The 17965-nt window shown below is 56.0% G+C and overlaps 3 protein-coding genes across 3 annotated transcripts in view; 2 read left to right on the top strand and 1 right to left on the bottom strand.

Moving 5' to 3' along the window:
• Positions 1–397: 397 nt before the first annotated feature.
• Positions 398–2302, bottom strand: fam174c (family with sequence similarity 174 member C). Its single transcript, XM_076045565.1, has 3 exons — positions 1819–2302; positions 1004–1129; positions 398–861 (listed from the first exon to the last, which is right to left on the bottom strand). The coding sequence occupies exons 1-3, from the start codon at positions 2073–2075 to the stop codon at positions 858–860; spliced, it is 387 nt and encodes a 128-aa protein (XP_075901680.1). The 5' UTR covers positions 2076–2302; the 3' UTR covers positions 398–857.
• Positions 2303–2576: 274 nt separating this feature from the next.
• On the top strand, positions 2577–9790 carry LOC142900931 (calcium/calmodulin-dependent protein kinase type IV). Its single transcript, XM_076045558.1, has 11 exons — positions 2577–3266; positions 4472–4550; positions 4910–4972; positions 5091–5173; positions 5257–5329; positions 6564–6654; positions 6734–6808; positions 6897–6972; positions 7275–7401; positions 7784–7936; positions 8273–9790. Exons 1-11 carry the CDS (start codon positions 3160–3162, stop codon positions 8861–8863), a joined length of 1518 nt encoding a protein of 505 aa, XP_075901673.1. The 5' UTR covers positions 2577–3159; the 3' UTR covers positions 8864–9790.
• Positions 9791–12904: 3114 nt separating this feature from the next.
• The window catches only part of LOC142900935 (uncharacterized), a 5338-nt gene continuing 277 nt past the window's right edge, over positions 12905–17965 (top strand). Inside the window, exons 1-5 of the mRNA XM_076045564.1 lie at positions 12905–13499; positions 14406–14502; positions 15944–16097; positions 16271–16422; positions 17661–17965. The exon at positions 17661–17965 is cut by the window's right edge and continues 277 nt beyond it. Of these exons, the coding sequence (XP_075901679.1) occupies positions 13158–13499; positions 14406–14502; positions 15944–16097; positions 16271–16422; positions 17661–17662 (747 nt within the window). The 5' untranslated portion in view covers positions 12905–13157 and the 3' untranslated portion in view covers positions 17663–17965. The remainder of the gene's footprint in view (positions 13500–14405; positions 14503–15943; positions 16098–16270; positions 16423–17660) is intronic.

Raw genomic sequence — 17965 nt, 5'->3', positions numbered from 1 at the left:
CATGTGTATATGTGAACCCATTGCTTCTTCTACAGCAGGTGGAAGTGGTCCATCTGATCTTCATGATGGTCCACAAGACCTGAATCATCAGCAGGGTCCCTAGTGGGACCTCCACCAGGACCACCACCAGGACCTCAACCTCCACCAGGACCACCACCAGGACCACCACCAGGACCACCACCAGGACCACCACCAGGACCTCCTGACCTCACAGGCTGTGTGTGTATGTGGCCTGTTCAGAACTGCAGTGCCACCTGCTGGTCAGTTCTCACCAACACCCCTTAGTCATTTCATTGACACACACACACACACACACACACACACACACACACACACACACACACACACACACACACACACACACACACACACACACACACACACACACACACACACAGAGTTTGTGTTCTTTATTGATTATCTTTGTACAAACACACTGTCGATGGACAGGAAGTGAAGCCGCTTCACTTCCTGTCAGTCAAGTGTCAATGGTTGTCCAGAGTCCCGCCCCCTGCGGTTGTCATGGCGACAGGCGTCTCTGTGTGCAACAACCAGAGCAACCCTCAGGATTCCTCCAGGGGGCGCCGCTGAGTCTCTTTAAACACATGAGCAGGTAAAACAGGAAGTGGGGAGATCAGGGGGCTTCCTGTGGCTCAGAGGCCCCGCCCCCTCACCTCAGAGGCCTACAGGGGCGGAGTCACTTGATTGACAGAGAAGCTCAAGATGAAAAAATGAAGAAAAAAAAAAGGAAAAACTTTTGGCTTCAGTGACGTCAGACTGATCGTCCAGGGAGCGATCAATAATCAATCCCCCGCTGACCTGCAGTGACCTCAGGAGACCTTCAGCTCAGACTGGACTCATCTGGACAGAGACACAGGACAGGATCAATTAGTCAGTCAGACCTGTGGTCAGGCGGTCAGCTGACTGTTGTGATTGATGTGTGACAGCACTACACCTCCCATCAGCCCCTGGCTGAGTGTGGGGCTGTGAGTTGACCTCTGACCTGCGCAGGCTGCGGGCCTCGTACAGCGTGTCGTCGTCCTCGTCGCTCTCCACTGCCTCCATCTCCACCTCGTCCTGATTGGACAGCAGCCCGTACTTCCTCTTCCTGTGGGCGGGCCGCTTCAGCCTGCAAAAACACACACACACACACACACACACACACACACACACACACACACACACACACACACACACACACACACACACACAGGGTTTTAGCTTGGCTGCTAGCCACTTGGCTAACCTCTCTCATAGCCTCCCTTTGCTCTGATTCTAAGCTAACAGAGAGTAGAGCCTGTCTGCAGGGCTGACCCTATAACAGGAAGTGCAACCGTCGAGAACAACACACATGCGTCCGCATCCGTACACACACACACACACACACACACACACACACACACACACACACACACACACACACACACACACACAAAGTGAGTTTCAGCACAGCTGCTAGCTAATTGGCAAACCTTTCTATGTAAACAGCTACCGACAGGTAGCATCTAAAAACACACACACACACACGCGCGCACACACACTAATGATGGTGATGATGGACGCTGCTGTCTGAACTAAAGCTCATCCTGTTGTTCCCCAGTCTGGCCAGCAGGGCAGCGGAACTCTACCGAACTCCGCCGGAAAACTGGGCCAATTTCAGGAATTCTGTCCGATAAGAGGTTAAAAAGGGTCCCAAGGGGCCGGAGGTGGAGCGGTTCAGGAGGAGGGGAGGCTGCCGTGCAGTTTGGCTGGCCTGCCCTGACCACCCAACCCCGGGCTGATCCCTCCCGACCCGCCGACCCGCCGCCCAGGACTCACCGCACGGCCCGGATGAGGAAGTAGAGGACCCCGACCATAGTGATGGCGATGAGGACGTAGAGCGCCCTCTGGATCATGGAGCTGTCCACGGCCAGACCCCCGGGGCCCGGAGCCCCAGAGACCCCGCCTCCATGGGTCCAGTTCCCGCTGCTGCTGGTGGCGGTGACAACAGGCCGTGGAGCCGCCGTCTGCTTCACCTCCTCCTCCGCCGCCACCGACAGCAGGAGACCGCAGAGCGGCAGCAGCACGACACACATCCCGGAAGAGCCGCACCGACCAGACCGGAAGCTGCTGGAGCCGCCAAGCCGCGGAGCTCGAACCCGGTCCGGTTCTGTTGTTTTGTCTTTGTTGACACACAAAAAGAAAGTCCGACGAGGAAGTTTTAGGAAGCGCGCAGTACTGACCTCACCGCGCTGAGAGGGAAGCTCCGCCCCCAAGTTTGGACTTCCAGGACTTCACAAAGTCCGGGAGCCAATCACAGCGAAGCCACGTGACCAATCATCAAAACCCAGTGTGTGTGTGTGTGTGTGTGTGTGTGTGTGTGTGTGTGTGTGTATCTAGGCGGTTCTGTCAGTGTTAGCGACTGCTAGCTGCTGTTGCTTGCTGTTTCCATAGCCTCCCTTTGCTTTAATGCTAAGGAAGTTCTAACTCACTGTGTGTTTCCCATCTGAATATAACGTGATAAACGGTTGGTGTTTCCGCGTCACGTGACGCCGCTCCGCTCTCGCCGCTGTGTGTGTGTGTGTGTGTGTGTGTGTGCGCGCGCGCGCTTCTTGATGTTTGTGTATTCGGGCTGCTGGCTGAGGTTGTCTGGTCTGTGACTGACAGGCCCGCTGGCCAATCAGGAGCCCGCGGGCACCCTCCGAAGGTTGTGATTGGCTGTGGGACGCAGTGGGCGGGGCCTGCAGATTACAGCAGCATCTCTGCGGATCCAGCGGACATCTGGAGCGGCGTTGCCCGCGAACCGAGCCTCACACACGGCCGAACCTCGGGACTCCGAGCCTGGCTCGGGATCCGGTTCCGGTCCCGCTACTGCTGCTGCATCCGGTTCAGGACTGGCGCCGCCGGAATGATGACGGAGTGAAGTGGACCGGAGGCCCGCTGAAGGCTGCGACACAACCCGCCGAGTGTCCGCGTCGGCCCATACCCGGTTCGACATCCCGGTCCGGTTCGGTCCGGACCCTCAGTACCACCCGTCGGGACCATGAGGCGGCCCCCCTCCGCTCCTGGAGTCCCGCCCCAAGCCAGCTGCATCTGAAGCTGACGCTTGGTCCCCGTTCCGGTCCGGTTCCCTCGGATCTTCGTCCTGCTGGTTCTGCTGCTGCTGGTTCTGCTGCCGTCATGCCGACGTCCCGGCCCGGTTCGGAGCCGGTGGAATTTTGGGTCGACGGCTCGAGGCGGGACGGGACAGTGGAGGAGTTCTACACCCTGAGCTCCGAGCTGGGAAGGTGAGTCCGCGGGACCTGGACCGGGTCCCAGGAGGTCCTGGATCAGGAAAGGTTCTGCTGGGGGTCCGGACCGGAACCATTGTTGATGCTGAGCAGGGGGATACAGACAGGATCCAGCTCGCATTAGCCAAGTGGGACCGGGATGCTAAGCTAACGACTAGTTGAGGGAGGAAACACTGGCGATGGTGGAGCTGCTGCTGCTGCCCCCTGGTGGCCGGATGATGCCCATATATGGAAGCGATAAACGAATATTTGTGGAAGCTACTGCCGTTAATGTAGCTACAGGTGTCACAGATTGCTACTTGTTTCCACTGCCCCCCTTGCGCCTGTGGTCACTGCTGGTACTGCAGCCTCAAAGGTTAGCCTAGTAGCTCATAACTACATATGGCAGGAAACAGGGAGTGTTTGCGGCTAGCGCAAACACTCAGTACTGACGTCCTCACGCCTTCCTTCTTACCCAGTTAGCTGTGAGCGTTAGCTCTCGGTTAGCGTGTTGTTGTTGTTGTTGTTGTTGTTGTGGTTGTGGTTGTTGTTGTTGTTGTCGTCGTGTTTCCCTTTGAAGGTGCTGGTCAATCAATCAGGCTCCTCATCTTCTTTTGTGTTGTTTGTGCAGCTGCAGCTGCTCCCCCTGGTGGCAGAGACGAGCTACTACTGCTAACAGTAACGGTAGCGTGATGTCAGCAGTGTGTGAGCAGGTGTCCTGTTGCCATGGAGAGCAGCCAGGATCTGGTGTGTGTGACTGTGTGTGTGTGTGTGTGTGTGATGGATCTGTTTTTACCATCTGTCACACACACACACACACACACACACACACACACACACACACACACAATGAGTTTTTTGCTTAGCTGCTAGCCACTTGGCTAACCTCTCTCTTCGCAATAAGGCTAAAGGGACACTAAGCTAATAGAAAGGTGGCAGGCAGTGCTAAACCATCTGACAGGAAGTGCAACCGACCCTAGAATGGCACACACACTCACACACAGTTTTGATTGGTTGGTTGGTAGAGACGAGTCTGTCCACATGTTGGGCCACAAGCTAAACCAAGCTAACCAAGGCAACCAAGCTAATTGAGCTCATTGGCCAAAGCTATATTGTTTCCAAAGTGCATCAAACATTTGTGTGAAAAAACGTTGCAGGATCGAGCAGTGAAGGTTGTGTGTGTGTGTGTATGCGTGTATGTGTGTATGTGTGTGTCTCTCCAGAGGAGCTACGTCCATTGTGTACCGCTGTGAGGAGAAGCAGAGCCAGAAGCCCTTCGCCCTCAAAGTTCTCAAGAAAACCGTCAGTATCTCACCAGCACCATGTCCACATAGCTTAGCACCTTTCGCATCTTAGCACTTTTAGCACCAGAGGGGTTTGGCGCACAGTTACACCTTAATGCTGAGTCATCTGTCCCCTTACCCTGCACCTGGCTAACGACATGTAGCACCAAGCTAGTGACATGTAGCGCGAGGCCAACAACATGTAGCAGAGGCTAACTGAGTGTAGCACAAGGCTAATAAACATAGCACCAGGCTAATGACACCTAGAACCAGGCTAACAACACCTAGCACCAGGCTAATGAACCTAGCTCCCGGCTAACGAACCCAGCACCAAGCTAACAACACCTAGCTCCAGGCTAACTGTTCCTCTCGTTGCAGATCGACAAGAAGATCGTTCGCACTGAGATCGGCGTCCTGCTGCGTCTCTCGCACCCCAACATCGTAAGTGCGCTCATCTCCTCTCTGATTGGCTGCTTGGGGACGTGTGTGTGTGTGTGTGTGTGTGTGTGTGTGTGTGTGTGTGATCGTTGGTGTGGCTCAACCTGTGGTTCCCTGTCAGATCCAGCTGAAGGAGATCTTTGAGACGGACACGGACATCGCGCTGGTCCTGGAGCTGGTGACTGGAGGAGAGCTCTTCGACAGGTGGGGACAAAGCCCCGCCCCCCACAGGAAGTGACATCATCACCTCCCACCTGACAGCTGACCCTCTTCTGTTGCCCCTGCAGGATCGTGGAGCGAGGCTACTACAGTGAGCGAGACGCCGCCCACGTCATCAAGCAGATCCTGGAGGCCGTGGCGGTGAGGAACCTCCTGCTGCTCCTCCTGCTCCTCCTGCTGCTCCTGCTGCTGCTCCTGCTACTCCTGCTGCTGCTCCTGCTGCTCCTGCTGCTCCTCCTCCTGCTACTCCTGCTGCTCCTCCTGCTCTTGCTATTCCTGCTCCTCCTTCTCCTATTCCTCTTCAGCTTCTTCTTCTCCACCTGCTCCTCCTACTACTACTCCTGCTGCTCCTCCTGCTCCTGCTATTCCTTCTCCTCCTTCTCCTGCTACTCCTGCTGCTCCTCCTGCTCCTGCTATTCCTTCTCCTCCTGCTCCTGCTACTCCTGCTCCTCCTGCTGCTCCTCCTCCTCTTCCTTCTCCTTCTCTCATCCTCCTCCTCCTCCTTCATCTTCCTCTTCTACTTCTGACACCTGTGCTCTTCAGTAAACAACAGCAACAGACAACTCCACACACACACACACACACACACATACACAGAACAACAACAAAACGGCAACAGTGCTTGGAGGCGACCAATCAGAGCATCCGATGGTCCACTTCCTGTTGGCAGTGATGGGGTGGGGGGTGTCAACAGCTGCAGCTCTGATGTAACATCATCTTCATCCAGATTAAATCCACAGGATTAACACACACACACACACACACACACACATGGCTGACCTACATCCATCAGGCAGTGGTGGAACATATGGCTGGTGTGTGTGTGTGTGTGTGTGTGTGTGTGTGTGTGTGTCTGTGTGTGTACTGGTTGTGTACGTGTGTGTTGGATTAGGGTTTAGTTGTATCTGCTGTTAGCGTAGCGGCTAGGCAGTGGTTCCAGTGTCCCGCCAGAGTAAGAGCACTCGGTTTCCAAACTCTATGGAACCGAAAGTGAGTTTGCATGGACAATAAAGTTACATTCAAAACAACTCAGAAACACAGGAAACCCCTGAGCCAATAGGTTCGGTTTGTGAAGTCTCAGTCTGCTTGTTAGCTTAGCAGCTAATATTTGACCCAGGCGAGTCCGACCCCATCAACTGTATGTGGACCTGAGCGCTGGGTAGCAGTGCTGTGCAGTGACAGCAGTGGCAGCAGTGGCTCAGCTCCATTGGATGGAACACGGCTGGCCACAGTGGAGTCGTTGCAGCCCTACTCTAATTACATGTAATCAGATTACGTGTGTGTGTGTGTGTGTGTGTGTGTGTGTGTGTGTGTGTGTGTGTGTGTGTGTGTGTGTGTGTGTGTGTGTGTGTGTGTGTGTGTGTGTGTGTTGCAGTACCTCCATGAGAACGGGGTGGTCCACCGGGACCTGAAGCCAGAGAACCTGCTGTACGCTGACCTGTCATTGGACGCTCCGCTCAAGATCGGTGAGACAAACCTGTCTGAGGGTGGGGCATAGAGACTCACTTCCTGTCTGACTTCCTGTCTGACTTCCTGTCTCACCAGCTGACTTTGGTCTGTCTAAGATCATTGATGACCAGGTGACCATGAAGACGGTGTGCGGGACGCCAGGCTACTGCGGTGAGTCTCCGCCCCCTCTCCACCCTTACCACCACCGTCCAATCACAGGCCGTCACTCAGTCAGCTGACGCTGCTCCGTCTCTCGCAGCTCCAGAGATCCTGCGAGGAAACGCCTACGGTCCTGAAGTGGACATGTGGTCAGTGGGAGTCATCCTGTACATCCTGTGAGTCACTGGATGTACTGACACTGACACTGGAACACACTGACACACACTGACACTGGCACACACTGACACTGACACACACTGGCGCACACTCTGCCTGATGCTACTTCCTGTGGGTGGGACCTAATGCTACTTCCTGTGGGCGGGTCCTGATGCTACTTCCTGTTGGCGGGACCTAATGCTACTTCCTGTGGGCGGGTCCTGATGCTACTTCCTGTGTGCGGGACCTAATGCTACTTCCTGTGGGCGGGTCCTGATGCTACTTCCTGTGGGTGGGACCTGATGCTACTTCCTCTCCCCAGGCTGTGCGGGTTCGAGCCCTTCTTCGACCCCCGGGGCGACCAGTACATGTACAGCCGCATCCTCAACTGTGACTACGAGTTTGTCTCCCCCTGGTGGGACGATGTGTCCCTCAACGCCAAGGACCTGGTGAGTCCTGGACCTGCTCCTGGTCTAGAGAGTCCTTGACCTGGACCTGGTCTCTACAGTCTTGCATCTGGTCTGGGAAGTCCTGGACCTCATGAGTCCTGGACCTGGTCTGAGGAGTCCTAGACCTGGTCTGGGGATTTATGGACGTGGTCCTGGACCTAATCTGGTGACTCCTGGACCTGGACCTGGTACTGGACCTGGTCCTTTTCCTCCACCTGGTCCTAGTCCTGGCCTTGTTCCTCCACCTGGTCCTAGTTCTGGCCTTGTTCCTGGACCTGGACCTGGTCTGGTGACTCCTGGCCATGGTCCACGTCCTGCTCCTGGACCTGGTCCTGTTGGTGGTCTGGTGATGCCTATACTTGGTCCTACTGTGTGCCTGCAGGTCAGTAGGCTGGTGGTCCTGGACCCCCAGAAGCGATTGAGTGTGCAGGAGGCCCTGCAACACCCCTGGGTGCTGGGCAAGGCCGCCCGCTTCTCCCACATGGACACCACCCAGAGGAAGCTGCAGGAGTTCAATGCCCGACGCAAGCTCAAGGTAACAGCTTCTGTTAGCTTAGCAACTTCAGGTGGCCTAGCACCTTCTGTTTGCTCAAGGTAACAGCTTCTGTTAGCTTAGCAACTTCAGGTGGCCTAGCACCTTCTGTTAGCTCATGTTGGCCAGGACACTCGTTGGTATAAAAGCAGCAGTGATGGTGCCAGGACGCAGCCCTGAGCTGATCCAGTGGAGGAGACCAGAAAGAAGGTGCTAGCAGCTACGCTAAAGCTCAGTGTGTGTGTGTGTGTGTGTGTGTGTGTGTGTGTGTGTGTGTGTGTGTGTGTGTGTGTGTGTGTGTGTGTGTGTGTGTGTGTGTGTGTGTGTGTGTCCCTACAGGCTGCTATGAAGGCTGTAGTTGCCACCAGTCGGATGCATGAAGGTTCAAGGCGTCGCACCGACAGCTGTGAGATGCCTGGCTCAGGGGCGTCCAGGCAGGGCAGCCTGCACAAGGACCCGCCCCCAGAGACCACTGGCACCACCCCCCCAGAGACCACTGGCCCTGCCCCCTCAGAGATCACTGGCCCCGCCCCTCCAGGGAACGCTGGCCCCGCCCCATCCTCCAGCCCTGCCCCCTCAGAGACCGCTGGCCCCGCCCTTCCAGGGAACACAGGCCCCACCCCCCCGGAGAAACCCCCCTCCCCCAGCTCCGACGATGTCACAGCCGCAGACCGCGCCCCCTCTACCCTCTCTAGACCCCCCCTGCGAGCCGACGGGCTGCGACAGCTGTCCGTCATTCCCCAGTCTGAGGCGCTGAGGCCCTGCCCACCTCTGAAGAGCTGCTCTGTGATTGGACGCGCCTCCCAGGCAGAGGCCGTGACTCCAAAGGCCACGCCTCCCAGCCCCAACAACCTCAGCAACGGTTTTGTGGCGGTGGGGGGGGGGGCGGTGGAGGCAGAGCCAGTGGGGAGGCCCGCCCAATGCCAGTGATCACAGGTCAGAGGTCACCAGCAGGCTAGCAGGCTAACAGGCTAGCAGGCTGGGGGCAGAGTTCCGGTGGTCTGGTTACCGTGCTACCATTTGAGCTGGTGTGGGGGGCAGGGCTTGTGACTCTGGACCAGTCAGAAGCCCCACTGCAACCTTCACATCACATGACTTCCTGGAGAGACAAATGACTCCTCCCCCAGCCCCTCCCCAGAACTCTTCACACTGACTTCCTGCTGAGAGAAGAAGACGGAGAGTCAGGTCCACCTGGAGCTCCTCCCCCTGCTGGTGGCCCTCCTCCTGGACCTCCTGCTGGACCTCCTGCTGGACCTCCTGCTCTTTTCTATCTTTCTACTTGGCTCCGCCCCCTCATTGTGTAGTTCAGGTGACATTGTGTTTGTGAGCTTCTTGTGATGATGTCATCGGCGGCGGCGGCGGCTACTTCCTGTCTCTACATAGCCTGACTCCACCCACACCCCCTCAGACAGCCAATCAGAGAGGAGCACAGATCTACTACCTCTTCCTGTACAGGGGCTTCCAGGCTGTGATTGGTTGAGAGGCTGTGGTGGAGCCCTGCCCCTGGACTCCCCTTAGCCCCGCCCCCCAGCATGCTAGTACCCCTGCGGCTAATGCTACTTCCTGCTAGTGCATATCACCTTTATTTATTGAACCTATTAGACTGGAGGAGGCGGGACTTAGAGCAGTGGGAGGAGCCCTGTGATTGGTCAGCCTGCGACCTTGGCTCCTCCCCCTGCCCTGGTCTGACTCCGCCCACTAATGACTCACCTGTAGACTGTAGCCCGTCCCCCAGTAGGAGGGGCTTCCCGTGGCTCCGCCCCCCAGTGGGAAGGACTTCCTGCTGTCTTGTGTTCCCTGTTGTACCTCCTGCTGCATGCATCAGCCAATCACATTAAAGACTCACCGCTGCTTGTCTCATGTCTCACTTTTATTCACGCAAGCCACGCCTCCTGTAGCCCCGCCCCCTCAGCAGCCCCTCCCCCTGTAGCCCCGCCCCCTCTGCTCCGTCCAGCACCAGGGCTCTTCGCCGGGCGAAGCCTCCCTCACTGAGGTGGCGCTGTAGGCCCCGCCCTCCTCCTGCTGTGGCCCCGCCCACCACACACTGGCACTGTGGTCATGTGAGCCGGGCTCCTCCTCCTCCTCCTCCTCCCTCCACCAGTGGAGGCGCTGCTGAGGAGAGTCCAGCCCACTGGCCACACACACCAGCAGAGGAGGAGCTCCCTGATTGGTCCGCAGCACCTCCACCCTGGGAACACCTGCAGGACACACCCACCTCATTAATATTTATCACCCACACCACTGGTGAGAAGAGGAGGAGGAGAGAAAGGGGAGGTGGAGGAGGAGCAGAGGGAAGTGATGGAGGAGGGGGAGGAGTAGAGGGAGGTGATGGAGGAGGAGGAGCAGAGGGAGGTGATGGAGGAGGAGCCCACCTGAGCTTCCGTCCAGGTGGTGATGATGATGATGATGAAGATCTTCATGGTCCACCAGCAGTAGAGTTCCAGCACTGAAGGTCACTGAGAAGGAGCAAGCTGCGGTGCAGCTGACACACACACACACACACACAGTCATGTACTTGTGTATTTCTGTGTGTGTGTGTGTGTGTGTGTGTGTGTGTCTCACCACAGCAGCAGGATGAAGGTCAAAGCTGCGTCCATCAGGAGGAAGCGGGGATCTGATCAATAATCAATAGAGTCTGAAACCTGGTCAGTGATTGATCGATCAGCTGACCAAAGAAGCCAATCAATCAATCAATCACTGTGATCACCTTCGTCCTCGTCCACCTGGAGAAGAAACTGCAGTTCAACTGGAGAGAGAGAGAGAGAGGGAGAGAGGGAGAGAGGGAGAGGGAGGGAGTTCCTGCTGCTGCTGCTGCTCCGCCTGCCAGTTGAACAAACAGGAAGTTCAGAGGTCCAACGGTTGAGGCAGTGGAGCAGAACTGAGGTTTCCTCCTCCAACACCTGCTGCTGCTGCCTGTCCTCCTCCTCCTTCTCCTGCTGCTGCTCCTCCTCTTCCTCCTTCTCCTCCTGCTGCTGCTGCTGCTCAGAGGTCCAACGGTCGAGGCAGCGGAGCAGAACTGAGGTTTCTTCCTCTAACAGCTGCTGCTGGTACAGTGGTGTCACACCTCCATCACTCACCAGCCCCCCCTGGTGTGAGGTGTCGATCACTGAGACTCAACTGGTACTGACTGCTGCTGCTGCTGCTGCTGCTGAAACATCAATAACCTTCATTCAAATGCAGCAGGTACCAGACAGCACTGAGCAGGCTGACCTCTGACCTCCAGGTCAGCTGTGTGTTCGGGGTCCTTGAATGCAGCACAGCTGCTGCACGTGTTGCAATGACTGAGACGTCACAGCTGATCAGAACTTTATTGAACACAGTCAATCATGACAATGTCACGCAGGTGAGCCTCCAGTGAGACCAGCTAGCGTCCTGCGCTGCTCCAGCTCCCCCCCTCCTCCTCCGCCCTGAGGCTGAGGCTGCAGTAGTACACTGCCGTGTCTGACCTCTGGGGGGCGCTGAGCCGCAGCGAGCCGTCCGCCGTCGCCGTCAACCGATCCGACCCCAACCCGGGACCGAACCGCACGTTGGACCCACTGGGGCCGGTTCTGAGTGCCAGCAACAGCTCCGGACTCCGGCCCTCCCCCACCTGCCGGTACCAGCTGAGGGTGGAGGAGGAGGTGGGGGAGGAGGTGGTGGTGAGGGAGGAGGTGAAGGAGGAAGCTGCACCGCCAGAGGCCGCCAGCAGGGGGCAGTGCAGCACGGCAGCCTGGCCAGGTCGCACGTGCACCGTCACAGGAAGCCCCGCCCACACACCTGCAACACAACACCATCAACTGCTTCAAATAGGAAGCCCCCTTCTGTTGACAGGAAGTTAATAAAACACCTTTAGCCCGTCAACAATGTAGCATTATTAGCATTAGCATTAGTTTATTATTGTTTAGTGTTATTATTTATCGATAATATAATTATTTTACTCTGGTTATAAAATGAATGTGATTATTAATAATATTACTATCATTAGTGGTAGATAATATTATTATATATAGTGAATATAATCCTATATATTAGTAGTAATAATAATAACAAAGGAGGAAAAGGGGGGGGGTCAGTGAACTCACCCTGGACAGGCAGCAGCAGCAGCAGCTGCAGCAGACACACACTCACACGCAGCCTCGCCATGGTGACTGCAGCAGCTCGAAGCTGCAGCTTCAGCAGCAGCCAGCCGTGACGTGATCGCGCTGTTTCCTGGGCTGGCCACCAGCACGGGGCCCTCTGCTGCCGACCAGCGGTGGAGGAGAGAACAACCAGACAAGGCCCAGCTGCAGATCTGAGAGGAACCTGCAGGGGGCGGTGAGACACCGTAGCTTCGGGATTAGAACTGACGCACCCTGCTGGAGAGAGAGAGAGAGAGAGAGAGAGAGAGAGAGAGAGTGTGTGTGTGTGTGTGTGTGTGTGTGTGTGTGGGTGTGGTCACATGACCAGCAGAACTTCTGGCTGTTTATTTTTCCAGAACTTTCCAAACTGGTGGAGTCCCAGCCAGAGGGGCGGGGCAAGAGCCGGGGTCATGTGACCACCCAAGAATCACAGCAATGTAGGGGAGTGGAGTCTTCCAGGGGGCGGGGACTCAGTCAGTCTGACTCAGAGGGGGGCGGGGCCTCCGAGTGGGCGGAGCCTCAGTCAGTCTGACTCAGTTTCATTTCCCCGTAATGTGAAGGGAGTTCATCCAGGTTCACAGGAAACAGAGAGCCAGTGTGAACACACACACACACACACACACACACACACTTTGTAACACACACACACACTGTAACACACACACACACACTCACTCACAGAGACTCAAACACACACAGTAAACTTTCCACAAGTTCCGTGTGTGTGTGTGTGTGTGTGTGTGTGTGTGTTACAGTGAGAGTGTGTGTGTGTGTGGTGGCTGCTCGTTGCGTGCGGTGGGGCAGTGGGTGAGTCAGGGGGCGTGGCCTCAGTAGCTCCGCCCCCCGTTGTGGATCTACTGAGGCTGAAGGGAAAATCCAGCTCAGTCGAGCTCAGAGAGCCACAGCTGCTCCTCTGCTCCTCCTCTGCTCCTTCTCGGACCTCTTCGGACCTCCTCTACTCCTCCGTGGAGCCACTCTGCTCCTCCTCAAACCTCCTCGGACCTCCTTGGACCTCCTCCACTCCTCCGTGGAGCCACTCTGCTCCTCCTCTGCTCCTCCTCACACCTTCTTGGACCTCCTCGGACCTCCTCTACTCCACACACCTCTTCTGCTCCTCAGACCTCCTGATGGCTGACTCCACTTCCTCCTCCTCCTCCGGGTGGTCGAGGCGGGTGCAGCAGGTGGTGTGGGTGGTGCTGCTGCTGTGGTCGGTGGTGTCCCTGGTGGTGATTGTGGTGTGGTCCACCTCCCCGGACCTGAAGGGCTCGGCCCACTGCCGCGCCCAGCTGGCCCAGAGGACGGAGCAGCACCAGGAGGTCCAGGAGCGATGGAGCAAGAACAAGGAGGCGCTGGAGGAGCAGCTACTGGAGCACCGGCAGGAGATGCAGCGCCAGGGGACAGAGGTGCTGCTGCTGCTGGGACGACTCAACCAGACCGAGGAGGAGCTGCAGGAGCGTCAGCAGGAGGAGGTCAGTGGAGGAGGAGGAGGTGAAGAACCTCCTTCAGCAGCAGGAAGTTCTTCACTTCTTCACTTCCTGCAGGAGGAAGGAGCTACGATCACCACTTCCTGTCAGGCTCATCAGACCGAGGCGGGGGGGTTAGCAGGTGCTAGCAATTAGCATGCCGGTGTTGGGGCACATTACTGACAGAGGCTCCACCCACTTCCCACTCTCCTCCTCCTCCTCCTCCTGCTGCTGCTGACTTCACCACCAACACTTTCCACCTTCTGGAGCTGCTGGAGCTGCTGCTGCCGTTTGGAAAAATTGACTGTGCCCCCAACACTCCAGGCCCCTCCCTTCCTGGCCACTCCCATTCTCACCCTACCCTCCCACCCCACCCCACCCCACCCTACCCCCATCTCCTTGCAGCGTGTTTGTTTTTCCTCCTGCTGTTTGACTCATTCTGAACTACTGCTGCTGCTGCTGCTGCTGCTGCTGCTGCCACTGCTGCCACTGCTGCTGCCACTGCTGCTGCTGCTGCCGCTGTAGCTGCTGCTACCACTGCTGCTGCTGCTGCCGCTGTTACTGCTGCTACCACTGCTGCTGCCACTGCCACTGCTGCTGCTGCCACTGCTGCTGCTGCTGCTCTGTGGTGTCCCAGCAGAGCAGCAGCTTTTCTGAAGAAACGCTCCAAAAATAGCAGCAGCTCCCAGTGTTTGGCGCCCTCTGGTGGAGGCTCAGAGTCAGTGTGAAACTCCTTAAGCTGGTGAGACATTCCAGCACCTCCTGCCAGGTCTGGAGGAGGAGGAGGAGCTGCAGGGTCTCCTGCTGTAGTGTTCACTGTGTTTGTAGCTCCACTTACTTAGCACCGTTAGTACTGTTAGCTTGTTAGCCTGTTGTTTTTGACAGCGCTGTGTGGTGTGTGTGCGCCCCCAGGTGGTGCTGAAGGGGAACATCAGCCTCCTGCTGCTGGAGGTGCAGCTGCTGCAGCAGACAGAGGCCAACCTCACTCAACAGCTCCACCTGCAGGAAGGTAAGAGTCACTGCAGGAGACACTGACTCACTGCCATGGTAGCAGCAGCAGCAGCTAAAAATACATCTGCTGCTGCTGCTGCCATGGCGACCATGAGTCAGTAAACAAACACCTGATTGGACCCTCGCTCCTCCTCCACCTCCTCCTCGTCTTCATCCTGCTCCTTCTGAATCTCCTCCTCTTCCTTCTCCTCCTCTTTCTTGTCCTCCTTCTCCTCCTCCTCCTCTTTCTCCATCTCCTCCTCTTTCTCCTTCTCCTCCTTCTCCTCCTCCTCCTCCTCTTTCTCCACCTCCTCCTCTTTCTCCTCCTCCTCCTTCTCCTCCTCATCCTCCTCCTTCTCCTCCTTCTCCTCCTCTTCCTCCTTCTCCTCCTCCTTCTTCTCCTCCTCATTCTCCTCCTCCTCCTGTTTCTTCTTCTCCTCCTCCTTCTCCTCCTCTTCCTCATTCTCCTCCTTCTCCTCCTCCTTCTTCTCCTCCTTCTCCTCCTCTTCCACCTCCTCCACCTCCTCCTACTTCTCCTCCTCCTTCTTCTCCTCCTTCTCCTCCTCTTCCTCATTCTCCTCATTCTCCTCCTCCTCTTTCTCCACCTCATTCTCCTCCTCCTCCTCCTCCTCCTGCTACTTCTGAATTTCCTCCTCCTCCTCCTCTTTCTCCACCTCCTTCTCCTCCTCCTCCTCCTCCTCCTCCTCCTGCTACTTCTGAATTTCCTCCTCCTCCTCCTCTTTCTCCACCTCCTTCTCCTCCTCCTCCTCCTCCTGCTACTTCTGAATTTCCTCCTCACTGTGAAGGAAAGAAGCTGCCTGCTCCTCAGCTTCTCAGGAGGAAGGAGTGGAAGGACTGATGGTGAGGAGGTGGAGGAGACCTTAATTTCCTTTTCAGGGTGTCAGCCACTGGTTTTCTATTGGCTCCGCCCACAGGAAGGAAGTCTCCTCATTTCCATACAATCAGCTGCTGCTGCTGCTGCTGCTGTTGCTGCTCAGAGTTTCCAGCAGGAAAAAGCTTCTGCTGAAGGTTCCTGTGGAGAACAGAGGAGGGAGGTGCTGGAGCAGCAGCATTCCCTTCATCACACCCTGAAGACTGGGCCACACCTGTCTGGACCGGTCTGGACCGGTCTGGTCCAGGCTGGTCTGGTGGACACATGTTTGGACCGTGAGCTCAATGAACCTGGTCCAGCAGCAGCAGCAGCAGCAGAACAAACAGCAGCGGCTGCTCCACCCTCCTGATAAGACCGACCTTCCCTTATATGTTCACATCTCCAGCAGAGCAGTGTGGGAACACACACACACACACACACACACACAAACAGTGCTCAGCAGTCTGGATCAGGTCTGAAGAGAGCCAAAGGTCTCAGTGGCTCCCTGTGGTGAGTTAACATTGTGTGTGTGTGTGTGTGTGTGTGTGTGTGTGTGTGTGTGTGTGTGTGTGTGTGTGTGTGCGCGCAGAGAAGATGGAGGCCCTGCAGCAGAACCTCACCCAGAGCCTCCACAACAACGCTGCCTGTCTCAGCCACAAGGTGGCGCTGCAGAGCCAGAAGGTGGCAGCAGAGAGTGAAACCAAAGGCTGTCAGTCCAGTGAGCAGTACCTGAAGAAGCAGCTGTGAGGACACACACACACGCACACACACACACAGATACACATAGACACACACACACACACACACACAGTCAAAGTGCAACTAGCACAGCATCGCAACAGAAGCAACAATGTGTGTGTGTGTGTGTGTGTGTGTGTGTGTGTGTGTGTGTGTGTGTGTGTGTGTGTCTCCACAGTGACAAGTGTCAGCAGGCCGACGCCCAGTGGCGGTCCCAGCAGCATGTCCCCGCCCCCAGTCCCACCTCCAGCAGGGCGGTGGCCCCTCCCCCCTGCCAGTCGCTGCTGCTGCTGCTGCTGCTGCTCTGCGCCTCACAGCTGAGCCTCACCTGTGAGTGTGAACTAGGCCTGCGATGTGCGCTAATGCTGTTGTGTGTTATGATGACAATATGACTTGCGATGAGTAAACAAATCCTGCGGTATGCAGCGATCCAGTCTTCCTGCTTTGGATTGGCTGGGAACAAACTGCAGACAGTGAAGAAACACTGTGTACAAGATGCTTTTGTTGGAAGCAGTGCACCTGGTAGCAGCTGCTGTATTGACACTGAACCAACTCAGGTGCACAACAACACAATTTCTCCATCCAATCAAAATGTTAGCTGGATGCTGCCTTCATTTACTAACACCCGAAGAAAGCCGTGCTAGCTATGCGTCTCGGCAGCTCACAGAGGTGGACACCTGACACCTGACACCTGACAACTGACACCTGACACCCGAAACCTGAAACCGGAAACCTGACACCTGACACCTGACACCTGACACCTGACACCTGACACCTGAAACCTGACAGCTGAAACCTAACACCTGACACCTGACCGCTGGACACCTGACACTTGACAACTAACAACTGACACCTGACAGCTGGACAGTTGACAGCTGACACCTGACACCTGACACCTGACAGCTGACAGATGAGTTTTTTATTCGGGTGAAATAAAATCTCGCTCAATGAAAATTTCCGTGTACCATTTTTGTGGGTCACTAGCACGTAGCGCTCACTGCTCACATGCGAGAGTATATTGGCTGTGGTAGATGTGGACTCCGGCAGTAAAACTGCCAGTAATATGTTGAGTATGTTTGTGAAGTTCTGGCCAATCCGCTGGCGAAGCTCATCTGCAGCTGAGGACCAGGAAACAGGAAACTCATTAACTCGTGGCGTTGCAACGCAGTCCAGCTCCTCTCCGCCCACATTTGTCAAGCGTGTCTCTGTCGCTGCCGCCATGACTCTGCCCCCCTCACTCACTCCACATGGTTTGCACACTAAACCAGTAGTTAATTGGAGGCGGGCATCTAACGCAGTAAGGCTCCGTCTGATTGGCCGATTTTCTTTACTTCTAGGGCGTGGACGAACACAGTGTTTATCGCAGTGTTTGTGTCTATCTCACATGTGGATACATTTACGATATATTGTGCAGCTGTCGTGTGAACACTGCAGCTGCAGAGGGGAGGGGCTCCTGCTGTTCTCTGACCAATCAGGAGGCAGCAGTGCAATGCAATAGAAGCCTTCATCACTTTGATTGATTTCAATCCATCAAAACAAAGTCCAACAGGTTGTTTCATGTGTTTCAGGAGTTGAGGGCGGAGCCTGGAGTCACCGTGATGACTGCTTCCTGTCTGCTTCCTGCCTGCTTCCTGCCTGCTTCCCAGACCCGGGGTCATCATCATTTTGCTCGGTCACATGAGGATCTTCAGCTTTGGTTTTGTTCTCCTGAACCTCCTGCTGGACCCTGGGAGCCTGCAGCCAATCACAGCTGCTGCCTTTTATTCTGAAGGGAATCCCTCCATAATAAAATCCTTACCACTTCCCTCTCACCACAACTAAAGACGTTCAGCGGTTCCCCCGATTCACTGGCTCAGTGATTCACTGATTCACT

Source organism: Nelusetta ayraudi, unplaced genomic scaffold (genome assembly GCF_046127955.1).
Source record: "Nelusetta ayraudi isolate G7.1 ecotype Tasmania unplaced genomic scaffold, CSIRO-AGI_Nayr_v1 ptg000084l, whole genome shotgun sequence".
NCBI lineage: Eukaryota > Metazoa > Chordata > Actinopteri > Tetraodontiformes > Monacanthidae > Nelusetta > Nelusetta ayraudi.
This window is presented reverse-complemented; position numbering and strand designations above follow the sequence as displayed.